We start from the raw sequence: 13,864 nt of genomic DNA on the forward strand, positions 1-13,864 counted from the left end.
CCCGGGGCGGTGGTGCGGGATGCCACCGCCGCCGCCTCCGGGCTGCGTTCGCTCTTCGCGGCTGGTGCCCGTGTCGGGTGGGTGGCCGGGCGCGGGCTTCGCCCCCCAGCTCCCTCTCCGGGGCTAGCCCGGCCGCTCGGCGCCCCGAGGGGGCCGGGCCGTCCGGTGGTGCCGCGGCCCTGTTCCGCGCTAAGAGCTCGCCCTCTCGCGGCTCCCCGGCCCGGCCGCCGCCGCCCCTCTCCCAACCCGGAGGCGCCCCGGGGGCACCATGCAGGCGCAGCAGCTGCCGTACGAGTTTTTCAGCGAGGAGAACGCGCCCAAGTGGCGGGGGCTGCTGGTGCCTGCGCTGAAAAAGGTGAGGAGCGCGCGAGACCCCGCTTCCCGGCTGCAGCCCCTGCGAGGGCGCCGGGCCGGGGCTGGGGAAGGGCTGGGAGGCGGGGCGCGCGCGGAGCCGTCTTTCTTCCCGGTCTCACCGCCTCCCAGAAAGGACGGCGCACACCGAGAGGTTCCCTCACACTCGCTGGCTCTCCGTGTTGACATTCGCCCGGTGTGGTGTGTGGGAAGGCCGCAGGGAGCCTGGGAGAGTTTGTCCGAAGAATCCCACCGCTGAGAGCTTACTGCCCTGCCCCTGGTTCAGAGACGAGAGTTGGAGGAGCCTCCGTTTTCAGTGGAGGTCAAAGCAGGCCACTTTTCCGCCTTCTCGGTGCTCTCCCGGAGCTGCTGTCAGCCTCCGGTTTTAGGTGTCCAGTCTGCTCGTCTAAGTGGGCTCCAGAATGCTCTGGCCATAATGCTTGCTCTAAGTAATTGCAGAGCTCGCCTGCCAGCGGGAACAGGGCCTGCTTTGCTCGCCCTCTGTAATCACTCTTCACTCCCCTGAATTCCCCGACTCCTCCGATTCACAGAGGCGGGTGCGCATGCCGCTGGCCTGCCTGCCTTCCTTCCTTCCTTGCTTTCCTTCCTTCCCTTTCTCTCTCTTTTTCTCTCCCTCCCCGCGCCCCCCCCCCCCCCCGTGTCTCTCTCTCAGAATCTTGGTACTGTCATTCGGTTTGTTGATTAGAAATTTTAACATTTCTGTGTTTCTTCGAGTTTGCCACATTGTTATCTAAAGTTACATACCCCGTGATCTGTACTTTTACACGTTTTAGTATAATTAGGAAATGTTGTTACATTTTCAGAGCTTCTGAAGCAACGTTGTGACTTAATAATACACTAAAACATCAGCAGCTGATCTCTGAATGAATATTAAAAACTATCAGATTATTTTTTGTTTTCCTTTTACCTTTTCTTATAAATATAGGGATAGCTTTACTCTTTTAATAGTGTTTCTAAATCCCCATTTCTTGTTGCTCGAAGAATGTTTCATGTTATCTGATTTAAAAATATTTTTACTCCTCACTGAGAGTTGAGATTATAGTGTACCTTTTCTTTTAAACATTTATACTTTAAAAAAACTATGTTTTAAGAGGTATCTGATATTTCTCAAAGGCCAGCAACTTTTACTTTCCCTTTTGCGATGTTCTCCCTCTCCCTCTCTTGGTAGCTCACAATGGAACCTATTTGGTTTGTTAGTAGAATTTGCTCATATATTTCAAATATAAGTTCCTGACTTTTTTGCTCAGGTATCTGACTAGTCACAGATATCTCTGTGATAATGGTTTTCTAAGAAAACCAAATCTTTGCCATATGCCTTACCTGCTTTATTCATTAGAAATCCTGTCAGGCTCTCACTCTGTTTACTTTTGCTTTACCTGCAAGCTTGCCATCTTAGGTTGAAATAGAAGGGGAGTAGGAAGTCTCAGTGATGCTAGAAGCAGGTATCCTGACCAGGGTGGGGAAGAGACAAAAATTATTGAAAATATATAAAAGAACTAATAAAGCACTATCAGTTTGGGGCTGTTTTGCTTGGAAGCAAGCAGCTCCTATCCCATGGGAGTCACCATGAAACCCTATCAGTTGAGGGTCCTATGAGGTAGTGAAAAGAGCACTGGAGGATTTAGCACACCAGGTCTAACTCTGCCACACTGGTGGCCCGTGCTGAAATCTGTCCACAGAAGCATTTTTTTTGGCTGGCATAGTGTTGTTTTATTTTTAATGTAATCAGATGCCAGTATTTTCAAATGGGAGATATTACATAAAATCTGAATTTTGAGCTTTTCTTGGAGAATAGGAAGATCTCTCCACATTGGGCCAGCATTCAAGCAAGGCAGTAAGCTGCTGGAGCTGAGTAAATGGCTGCCCTCTTTAAACAAGGCATCTATCTATCTCAGATTTTCCACAGTCCCCACCAGTCCTCTTTGCTTATTTATATAAACCCGCTTTGACTTTAAGCAGAGATACCCTTGCTTGACAGTAGAAGTGATGGGAGAAGGTGGAAGTGTACACAGTCTCGCTGATGTGTGAGATTCTCCCGATTCTTATTTAAAGTATCCACTAAAGATGATTTTAAGCCACCAAAGACAGGTTGAAAATATATTTGGTAGCTCAAAACCTGCATTTTCATCTGCTTGTTAGACATTTCCTGTGGATATCTCCATATCTTCTTTTAGACTTATTGTACTTATTGTACTGTTTGCAGATGCATCAACTTGTGTTATCTAACCTGAGGCTCTTTGAACATCCAGGTTTTCTTCACCTGGACGGCCTTTTGCCTGGCCTAACACCACTCATCCTCTGGACTCTCTAGACCTCAGATCTTTTCTCAGATCCTCAGGCCTGAGTTGGATAGTCTTTCTTTCAATCTAAATATTCTTTTAGCACCCTAGCCTAGCACTTAACAATTAATTTTAAGGTCCTATTTCTTTCCTGTTTAAGTTCCCCACCCCAACTAGATTGGCTCGTCTTTGGGAACAGGGATGATATTTTACCCTCGTTTTATCTTCCATGTGTACAGTGCCTGCCACCTGGTTGGCACTTAAATTTGAATGAAAGGGTAGGGAAAACCCAAACAAAATGATCAGCTCCCTCCCTTTCACCTATTAAAAAAAATTCTTCTTGATTTATTAGCTGTATTATTTTATTTGACTGGTTCAAAACTTTGGAGTCATCTCTGATGACTTATTACTGCCCACACCCAGTCAGAGCCTGTAGCTTCATTCCCCTTGACACGTTCTTTTAATCTAGTCCCCCTACTCCCACTGCTCTTGAGTCCCCTTTCCCAGACTGCTGCTGTAGCCTCTTTACTGAGTTCACTGCCCCTCACCTCTCCTTTATCTATTTTTCAAATTTCAGAAGTTATAGGACACTTCTGAATGTGTCACACTCTTGTTCAGAACCGTTGATGTCTTTTGAGGGCATAGAATGAAGTGTATATTCTTTGGAATAAATTTGATGGTGATCTATGGTCTGGCTTCATCCTGCTTTTCTGGATGGATTGCTTACCATAGTCTTTCATATACTTTATGCTTCAGCCAGACTGGACTACTACTTTTCCTGAAAATCCCCAGAAGGTCTCAATATATCTGTTAGTCTAAGTCCTACCTTATCTATTGCATAAGCATATTGTGCCTACTGCAGACCAAGTATTGCTCTCAGCACTAAGGATTAAAAGGTAATTGACATCATCCAGAAATGACTAAGTTCAAACATGATGGGAAGTGGCAGAAGATGAGTTTGGAGAGGAAACTGATTTCTAGAGGATTTTTTGTATGTTAAGCTAAGGAGTATGAATTTTATCTTGAGGGGATAGATGGCATTGAGGAATTTTAAATAGGGGAGTAACATAAAATTTCAATTATAGAAAATCCACTTTGGCCATAGAATAGAAAATGGATTGGAGAATAATGAGACCCAAGGTAAGGAGAAAAGTTAGAAGAAGGCTAGGGTTAATAGTCCAGCCAAGAGATGATATGCATTTGAATTAGGATGGACGTGTGGAGATGGATTTTATTTGAGAGATGTTTAAAAGGTAGAATTGACAGGATCTGGTAACTCACTGATTGATTGGGGGACATGGTAAGAGTAGGAGGATTCTTAAGTTTCTGGTTTGAGTGCCTTTAGTCAGGATAGAGAATGTAGGAGGAGAACCTGCTGGGGTGGAAAGAGTGGCATTATAAGATGAGTTTTGAACTTGTTGATTTAAAAGTCATTTGGGGTTATCCAGGTGGACTTGTCAAACTGGCAACTGGTTGTTGTTATCTGGTGAAACAGATTTGGGACTTCCAGGTGTGTGAGTAGAGCCTGAGCATAGACGAAGCTTATATCCTATGAAAGACTTACATATGAATGTTCATGGCAGTTGTGTTCAGCAAAAAATTGGAAACAACCCAAATGTCCATCAGCAGGTGAATTAATAGACAAATTGTGATAGCCATACATTGGAATACTTCTCAGCAGTAAAAAGGAACGAACTATCGATATACAAGACAACGTTGCTGAATCTCAAAATAATTAAGCTGAATGAAAGAAGCCAAAGAAACCACCCCCTGCCCCCTCAAAAAAACACCATATTATATACTATAAATGTCTAGAAAATGCATCCACAGTGACAAAAAGCAAGTCAGTAGTTATTTTGGGGGGAGGCTTTTATGTTCATTTGTCTTGATTGTACCAGTAGTTTCAGGAGAGTATACATATATTAAAATTTAACAGATTATACAGCTCAGATATGTGCAATTTATTGTATGTTAATTGTACCTCAAAGAAGGTGTTAAAAAAAGTAGATGAGGCCACCCACTGAAAATAATTAGAGATAAGAATGAAATAAGGCTGACATCAGAACTGGGGAAATAGAATGGACAGTAGGGTGTAGGGGGAGAGCAGAGGGAAAGGCATGAGTAAAGGAGATTAAGGAGGAAAGAGTCAGGTAGAAAGAATGGGACCCTAGTGTCTGAGAGGCTGAGAATGGAAGGAGTTTCAAGAAAAGTGTCATTAACTGTATCAGGCTATAGAAAAGTCAAATAAGGGGCCTGAAAAGTGTTAGTTAGATTTGCCAGCTTAGGGGTCACTTATGTCCAGGCAGTTTCGGTGTGAGGATAGAAGATGGAAGAGCATGGAAAAAGAATAGCAAGAACAGATGAGTTTCTTCAGATTTTTTTTTCCCCCCTAGAAGCTTGGAAATGAAGGGGAAAGAGATACTTCTGTGACAAGAAGGGGATTCAAGTTGGGGAGGACACTTGTTTTTTATTTGAAGGTGATGGAAACTTGTGTACGTTAGGAGGCTTTGGGGAAGGAGCTGATCGAGAATGCTAGTGAAGATACTGAACAAGATGAGCTCAGGAACACAGCAGTGGGATTTGCCTTGAATTATTTGCCAGGTACTATTTTAAGTGCCTTGCATGTGTTCTCTAATCCTCACAGTATACTATTATTGTCTCTATTTTATAAGAGAGAAAACTGAGGTTTGGAAAGGATAACTTGGTTACAGAGTCTGCACTTTTAAGCAGTATTGATGATGATCCGCTGCCTCTGGCAGGAGTGACGACATCCTTTCTTCTGAGGTGGGAGGAGGTGAGATAAAATGGGTTTGTAGGTTGGGGAGCAGGTAGTTCATGCTCGGTAGCCACTATGTTCATGATGGAATGAAAGGCAAGATCCTTTACGTAGAGTGAGGAAAGAGAAATGAGTAAGGAGTTTAAGGAGCATAATCCAGTTTTGGAATTGCTGCTGTGGAGTCTGGAGAAGGAGCCAGCCAGTGAATGAGAAAGGAATTGCTCAGCAGTGCTGAGTGTGGAAGTTAGAAATTTGGAGTAGCATTCACTGGTCTAGTGGTTGTGAGATTTTCCTCGGGCAGCACTCATCAGTTTAGGTAAATGGGTAGAGAAGGGTAGTTGGTTGCAGGTGGCTGCAGTAGAGACGAAGAGAATAGAGATATTTCAGATGATTGGAAGTTAAGCTATAAGAGACATAATGGAGGTGTAAATGAAAGCTCCATGGATTAGAAATCTCAATGAGTTAGAAGATGAGGGTAATGGGAGCAGGTAAGGAATTATTTTACAATTTACACCTGGATTTTATAATTTACATTTTACTGTTTGCTTTATCACATGCCTATCCATCTCTCTATCCATCCACCAATACATCTTACGTTTTGATGGATTTCAAAGTTGTGGACGTCGGTACACTTTACCCCTAAACACTTCAGCATGTATGTCATTAACTTAGAGTTCAGTATTTGTTTGCGGTTCTTTTTGTTTTTTAGGTAAAATTTACATATAATGGAATACACAAATGTTAATTGTACCACTTAATGAATGCAAATGAATACAACCTATGCCTCTACCAAGATATCGAGACTCCTGAAATTTCCCTCATGTGCCTTCTCAGTCAGTTCCTGCCCCCAACCTCCAGAAGCAACTGCTCTTCTGATCTTCTATCATCCTACCATAGGTTAATCTTATCTGTTCTAGGATATCATATAAATAGAATCGTACAGTATATATTTTTGGAAAGGCTTTTGAGATTGTGTTTATGAAGAATTCATTCCTTTTTTCTATCATATGAACATGTCAGAAGTTTATCAAGTGGATGTATACCAGGGACGTTTCCAGTTTGGGGCCATTATGAATAAAGCTGCCATGAATGTTCTTATACAGGTTGTGTTGTAGAAATGTTTTCATTTCTCTAGGGTAAATATCAGGAGAAATGGCTCATAGTGTAAGTGTCAGCTAGTTTTATAAGAAACTCCCAGACCTTTTCTCAAAGTGGTAATACCATTTTATGTTCCCACCAACAATGTATGAGAGTTCCAGTTGCTCTACATCCTTGACAGTATTCAGTGTTATTAGTCTTTAATTTTAGTCATTGTGGTGGGTGTGTAGTGGTATCTCATTGTGGTTTTTTTTTTTTTTTTTTTTTGCGGTGTGCGGGCCTCTCACTGTTGTGGCCTCTCCCGTTGCGGAGCACAGGCTCCGGACTCACAGGCTCAGCGGCCATGGCTCACGGGCCCAGCCACTGCGCAGCATGTGGGATCTTCCCGGACTGGGGCACGAACCCGTGTCCCCTGCATAGGCAGGTGGACTCTCAACCGCTGCGCCACTAAGGAAGCCCAGAAATATTTTGTTTTTTGATGCTATTGTAAATTGTTTTAAAATTTTATTTTCCAGTTGTTTGCTACAAGTATATAAACAATACGTGAAAATTTGGAGAGCAATAAAGAGAAGTTGCAGGGTGACAGATGTGCCCAGGCCTAGAGAGAATTTAGTCCAAATGGGAGATGAAGTAGAGAGACTTCTAAGGGGAAAGAGAGAGGGAGTTTCAGAAATTTTATATTGTTATCAATTGGAAGTCCTTAAATATGCATTGAGTCCTTCAGTATGCTGAAAATGCATGAAAAAGAAAGGCATTATGAAACTCAAAAAAGTTGTTTAATAAAGATGATATATCTGAATAAAAAACAAAAGCATGTAGCTGACTTTTGTATATTGATCTTGTATCCTTTGACCTTGCTCGTAGTTGTTTTGTAGATTTTATAGAATTTTCTACACAATTATGTCATCTGCAAATAGAGTCTGATATTTATTTCTTTATTTCTTTTTCTTATTTTACTGACTAGGACTTCCATTACAGTGTTGAATCAAAGTAGTGAGAGTGCTCATCCTGCCTTGTTCTCATTTTTAAGGGAAAAGCATGTCTTATTTCACCATTAAGAATGATGTTAGTTTTCATTGATGCTCTTTATCAGATTGAGGATTTCCCCTTCCACTTGTAGTTTTCTGAGAATTTTGGGGTTTTCTAAAATCATAAATGGATATTGAAGTTTGTCAAATGATTTTTCTGTGTCTCTTAAAATAATCATAAGGTTTTTCTCCTTTATTCTGTCAATATTATGGTAAATCACATTAATTGATTTTGAATGTTAATGTACATTTTCTGGATAAGCCATAGCAGATAGTATTTTATTGATATCCTGCTTTGTGTCAGTATTCTAGGCACTATGCTTGGTACTTTACTTACTTATCTCTGTTCTACCCATTGACTTTTCAAGGTGGTGATTTTTACAGCTGAGTTTTACAGATGAGGAAATGGATCCTCAGGCAAATTGCTCAAGATCTTGTGACTAATGAGTAGAATCAAGATTTGAACTTAAGTCTGTTTAACTTCAAAGACAACTCTTTCCACTGTACTGTGTTTCTTCCTTTGGGTAGGCAGTATAATACAGACAATGGTGTTCTAATTGTCCTGCACCTTAGGTTTTAGGGAAGCAGTGTCTTAGGAGGGAAGGAGGCTGAATGAAGAGGGTTTTGAAACTCCTTGAGTTTGGCTGAGAAGCTTAACTCTTTTACATATTGGGGCTCTGTGTAGAATTGCATTTGACAAAAGGATTCTGCTGTATAAAAAAGTAATAATTTTAAAGGTGGTAGTTAATGAAAAGACAGCATAGACCATAAAGGAAAGGGCTGAGAAGTAATGGTCTTGGGATGGCAATAGGAAGCTAGGAGACTATCCTTGTATGTTTATATTTGGGAGTGAAGGAAGTGACATTTTAGTGGAAGTGGGAGTTAGCCAGGTGAGGATGAGGAGGAAGTGTGTTCCAAGGGTTTGTGGTCCAAAGAGTCTTTGGAGTCCAAGAGGAGCTCAGCATCTTAGGAATTCTGAGTAGCTGGAGTCTGGAGCGTGGGGCCAGGTCTTATGAACCAAATTGTTGCATTTTATCTTGTGAGCAGTGAGGAACCACTGAAAGATTTTAAGCAGGATATTGATAATTAGATATGAATTTTGAAGGATCACTGTCTGCTCTGTGGAGCCTGGATTAAATGGCAGCAGAACTGTAGGCAGGAAGGTAGGTTAGGGGACTTTTGCAGCAATTCATGGAAGGGATGATGGTAGTCTTGACTAGGGCAGTAGCTGTGGGGATAAAGAAAAGTGGACAGATTTTTTAAAAAAATTTTAATATTTTTTATTTTTTATTTTTCATGTTTAACAATCTTTAATTCAAATGTGAAAGTTCAATACAAGCCGTTCGTAGGGCTTGGGACTCGTTCTTTAAAAAACAAGAATGGAGGAATGCAATAAAATGATCTTTCCATTTGTTCTTCAGAAACTTTCAAGGAAAGGATAGATCATGGGGCCATAAAAGATCCATTTAAGTCATACCCACTTTCTCCCCCTACCAATAGTCTTACACCCATTCCATAATCTTAATACACATTCCTGAAGGAAGATTTACAGTTCAGCTTTGCTTACATAGCCATTTAAAAATACTTAGCACCGGCTTGCTTCCTATAATGCCAAACAAATCAAATCATGAAACTACTTCAATATGCATTTCTTCTTTTTAAAACAAGGGGGTACTTAAATGTAGAAAGCAATACTTAGCCTACAAATACATTTCCCAGAAATGGCATATGCCACTCAAAGGCCTAGACACCCTTATGCTTTCCAAGTGGAATACCTAGCCTAATGTGCATAGAAGCATGAATGGCAAAGTTGAAGATCAAAATCTTAACTATTTTTTCTATTTATTTGAAGCACAGTAAAAAAAAAAGAATTGGTACACTGTGGAAATCAGTGGCACAAGGTACACTGCCATAAATTGAGGGACAGTATACAGTTAAAAAAACAGGAAAAAAAGGAAAAAAAAATCCCACTTCAAACACTGCATTCATTACATAATTTTACCTGCCCAAATAGACCATTTACAAATATTAGGTCAATAAACTGCTAACATCCATAAAAAGGTAGCTTTCTTACTAAAATGCAAGAATTTAAAAGATTGGTATCTAAACAAGAAAAGACAAAAACAAACTGGAATGAAAGCCTAGATACCACATTGAAAATTGGGGATTTTTGTTTGGGCCTTCATACTCTTCTCTCCCTCTACCATATCCTGCCGGAGTTCCAGGCCTCATTCCTCTAGGACCTTGTCCACCCACAGGTCCCGCACCTCCCTGCCCAAAGCGCTCAGTACGCATGTCGCTTCATCATGGAACCACTCATTGTTGCCGGTGGAACTCCAGGATTAGCTTCATAACCTATGCCACCACCACCACCTAGAGGTGGAAATTTCTGGCCTCCTGAACCATAGGGATCTCCCATGTTCATTGCTCCTCCACCACCCATTCTCGTGTCTCTTTCTCTCGGATCCATGTAGCCCATCCGGATCCATGTAGCCCATCCGGCTATAACTTTCCTCTCTTTGGCGTCTCATTTGTTTTTCCATCTCACGTTGACGAATCATCATCTCTTCTTCCCTCCTACGTCGTTCCTCCTCTTGCCTTAATTGCATCTCTTTACGTTTCTGCATTTCTTGATTGTGAAGTTCTTCCATGCGTCTTAATTCTTCCTGGCATCTCATCAGATCTTGACGCAAAAGATGTGCCTGATGCTCATGATAGGCATCTTCCATTTCAAAAAGTGGACAGATTTTATTTTATTTTTATTTATTTTTGGCTGCGTTGGGTCTTCATTGCTGCGCGTAGGCTTTCTCTAGTTGTGGCGAGCGGGGGCTACTCTTCATTGCAGTGCACGGGCTTCTCATTGTGGTGGTTTCTGTTGTTGCGGAGCGCGGGCTCCAGGCGCGCAGGCTTCAGTAGTTGTGGCATGCGGGCTCAGTAGTTGTGGTTTGCGGGCTCTAGAGCGCAGGCTCAGTATTTGTGGCTCACAGGCTTAGTTGTTCCGCGGACTGTGGGATCTTCCCCGACCAGGGCTCGAACCTGTGTCCCCTGCACTGGCAGGCGGATTCTTAACCACTGCACCACCAGGGAAGTAGTGGACAGATTTTAGATTTAGAGGTAGATTGGTAGTTGAATGACAGGGTAGTGAGAGGAGTCAAAGCTGATTCCCAGGATTATGGCATAGGAGTCTAAGTGGTAATGGTGATGAAATGGGGGATAGTGGGAGAGGAACACCTTTGGAGGGGAACTAGGAAACCATCAGTACTCTGGGAATGAGAAGGTGAGAGAGAATTGTGATAGGAGGAATTTACACATTGTGGGTAGTCAAGCGTGCAAGCATGGAAGGCATCTTTGTTGGATTGTCCTTATTAATTACAGGCAGGTACAACGTGAAGGCCCTGATGATGTCTTTCAATGTACATTTCAAATACCATCTCCTCTACAAAGGCTTTCACAATTCCATCCCCTAAATAGAATGAATCTCTCAATTTCTTTAGTACTTTATACTTCAATTTTAGTACTTAATGATAATCTACCCTTTAAAGTTTGTTTGTATCTGTGGCTTCTCTCCTCCACTATATTGGGAGCTATTTGAGAGCACGATAGGACCCTACTCACCTTTGTATTCCCTGTAATGCTTAGCATATTTCTCATGTATAGCAGGTGCTCAGTACATATGTTGAATTGTATGAAGTTCTGATCTTGTCCCCTCAAGAATATACTTACTAAGGAGTTAGTTGAGATCTTTACCAGTCAAAAGGCATTGGAATTGTCATGTTTGGTGTATCCTATTTTAGCAAATAGGGAAACAAATAATTCATTTGAAATGGCAAAATAGAAAAAAAAAGTAATGCTGCAAGGGAGAAGCAGATGCCAAGATGGGATTAAGCATGCAAGAAATTTATTAGGAGAAGTGCGTGTGAGAGAAAATGAAGACAGGCAAGGAGAGTTGTCAGACTGATGTAAGTCTGACTCCAAGTGAAGGAGAGAGGTAAGGAAAGAAGTCTGGGTGAAAGTGTCATAGTTCTAAGGAAGTTCACCGAGACCTCAGAAGTCCTTGAGCCAGAGTTGCCTATCACAGAAATTCCTCATCTCCCAGGACTAGGGCTGCCTCAGTATGCCTGTGGTGCTCTTTGACTGGCAGCAGCCAGTGAGAAGTGTGGCCTCCATGCACAGTGATAGATTTCAGAGTGCAGCAGCTGGGGCCCACAGTCAAGTATTTCCCCTGGAGTCAGAGATCTGAGAGGCTCATTCTCATAGCCAGCCAGGGTCATGTCTGTGGCTATAAATTGCCTGATTTGGGAGAATTTAATTACAGTATTCCCTCAGTTAAAGTGGTAATTTGTTCCCCCCAAACCCCTTAAGCTTTAAGAAAAAAATACCTTAGAATGAGTTCTAAAAGTCAAAACTTAATTGTCATTGATATTAATAGTACACAGTTAGCTTTAGTAGTTATCAAATAAAGTTTGCGTTTCATATTCAAGTTTATTTCATAATTAAACCTTTAATGTACCAAACCACAAAGCAGTAAAGATGAAAGAAAACAATGCAAACGATACGTGTATTATTACTATATGAACTAGTGAACCAGGAGCACTTCAAGCACTTCAGCAGTACCTTGAGTAGTCCAACCATCCAGTTATGAAGATGAGTGCTTGTTGACTTTCCTTTCTAGACTGAGCTACCTCAGGCAGACAAACACAAATCAGTAAAAGAAATTACTCATAAAGTCAAATTCTGGAAATCTCCCATTGGAGTTGGGGAAGGGAGCATACACTGGAGAAAAGAAGTAATTTAAAGTTTTGGTTTTATGGACCCTGAATTACTCAGATATTATTTTTAAAGTAGGTATTTTAAAATTGTAATGGGAAGATGATTTTGAAAAGAGTTTCAAAATTTTCCTGCTGATTTTGACTGGTTTGGTTTTATTCACCAAATTTGTTGAGTATTTATTGTATGGCAAACATTATGGACAACTAAAAAATGAAACATAATTGTTGCTTTTATGAAACTTGTATATGGTGGTTAAAAGAAAATCTGTAATCTTCCCATATGTGTTAAAACACTCCAATCCTAGTATACAGAAAGTTTGGTTCAGGGTTAAAAATAAAAATTTTAAAAATAGATAAAAAATAAATAAGTCTTGGAATTAAAAAAAAGTTTTTTAAATTAGCAGAGACTTTTTGTAATAAGCTAACTTAAATTCCAGTTATTCTTTTATAATTCCTGAAACAAACTTTTCCCTTTCTTGTCCCTTATAGACAAGTCCCATTTTCTATTTTACTTACAATCTAAACCATTTGCAAGTAAATTGATTTCTGTGTATGGCTCAGTAGTTTGTAATGGAATGTACTTACTGATAATTGCATTCACAGCTGTTTTGTTTAAGGACTTTGATAGGATTCTGATTTCTGTCCATGTGTTTAATAACTTTTTCTCTTATTTATTGTGGTAAAAAATATATATATGTATAACATAAAATTAATCATTTTAGCCATTTCTAAGTGTAAATTCAGTGCCCAAAACTGCATGCATAAAGTTGTGCAACCATCACCACTATCTATTTCCAAAACTTTTCATCACCTCAAACAGAAACTCTGTACATATTAAGCAATAACTCCTAACTTCCCCCTCCCCCAGCCCCTGGTAACCTCTAATCTACTTTCTGATTTTATGAATTTGCCTATTCCAGATATTTCATGTAAGTGGAATCATACAATATTTGTCCTTTTGTGTATGATTTATTTTAGTTAGCATAATGTCTCATCCATATTGTATCAGAATTTAATTCCTTTATAAGGCTGAATAATATTTCATTGCGTGTGTATACCACATTTTGTTTATTAATTCTTCTGTTCATGGACACTTGGGTTGTTTCTACCTTTTGGTTATTGTGAGTAATGCTACAGTGAACATTGGTATACAAGTATTTGTTTGAGTTCCCATTTTCAATTCTTTTGGGTATATACCTGGAAGTGGAATTGCTGGGTCACTTGGTAATGCTATGTTTAACTTTTTGAGGCACTGTCATACTGCTTTCCACAGCAGTCACACGATTTTACATTCCTACCAGCAATGTACAAAGGTTCCAGTTTCTCCACGTCTTCACTTATATTAGTTATTTTCTGGGTTTTTTTTTTTTTTTTTTTTTTTTTTTTCTAATTGCCATCCTAGTTGATGTGAAATGATACCTCATTGTGTTTTGGTTTGTATTTCCCTAATGACTAATAATGTTGAGCATCTTTTCATGTTCTTAAAGGCCGTTTGTATATCTTCCATGGAGAAATGTCTGTTCAAGTCCATCGCCCATTTTT

General features: G+C 40.6%; 1 protein-coding gene across 2 annotated transcripts in view; it reads left to right on the forward strand.

The window, feature by feature from the left end:
- Positions 1–268: 268 nt before the first annotated feature.
- Positions 269–13,864, forward strand: part of SOS1 (SOS Ras/Rac guanine nucleotide exchange factor 1) — a gene marked incomplete at both ends in the record, with an annotated part of 138,560 nt that continues 124,964 nt past the window's right edge. For both annotated transcript variants that reach the window (XM_079720849.1, XM_079720850.1), the window contains one exon: positions 269–355. In XM_079720849.1, the coding sequence (XP_079576975.1) occupies positions 269–355 (87 nt within the window). The remainder of the gene's footprint in view (positions 356–13,864) is intronic.

The sequence above is a fragment of the Hyperoodon ampullatus genome (genome assembly GCF_949752795.1).
Source record: "Hyperoodon ampullatus genome assembly, chromosome: 15".
Classification (NCBI taxonomy): Eukaryota; Metazoa; Chordata; class Mammalia; order Artiodactyla; family Ziphiidae; genus Hyperoodon; species Hyperoodon ampullatus.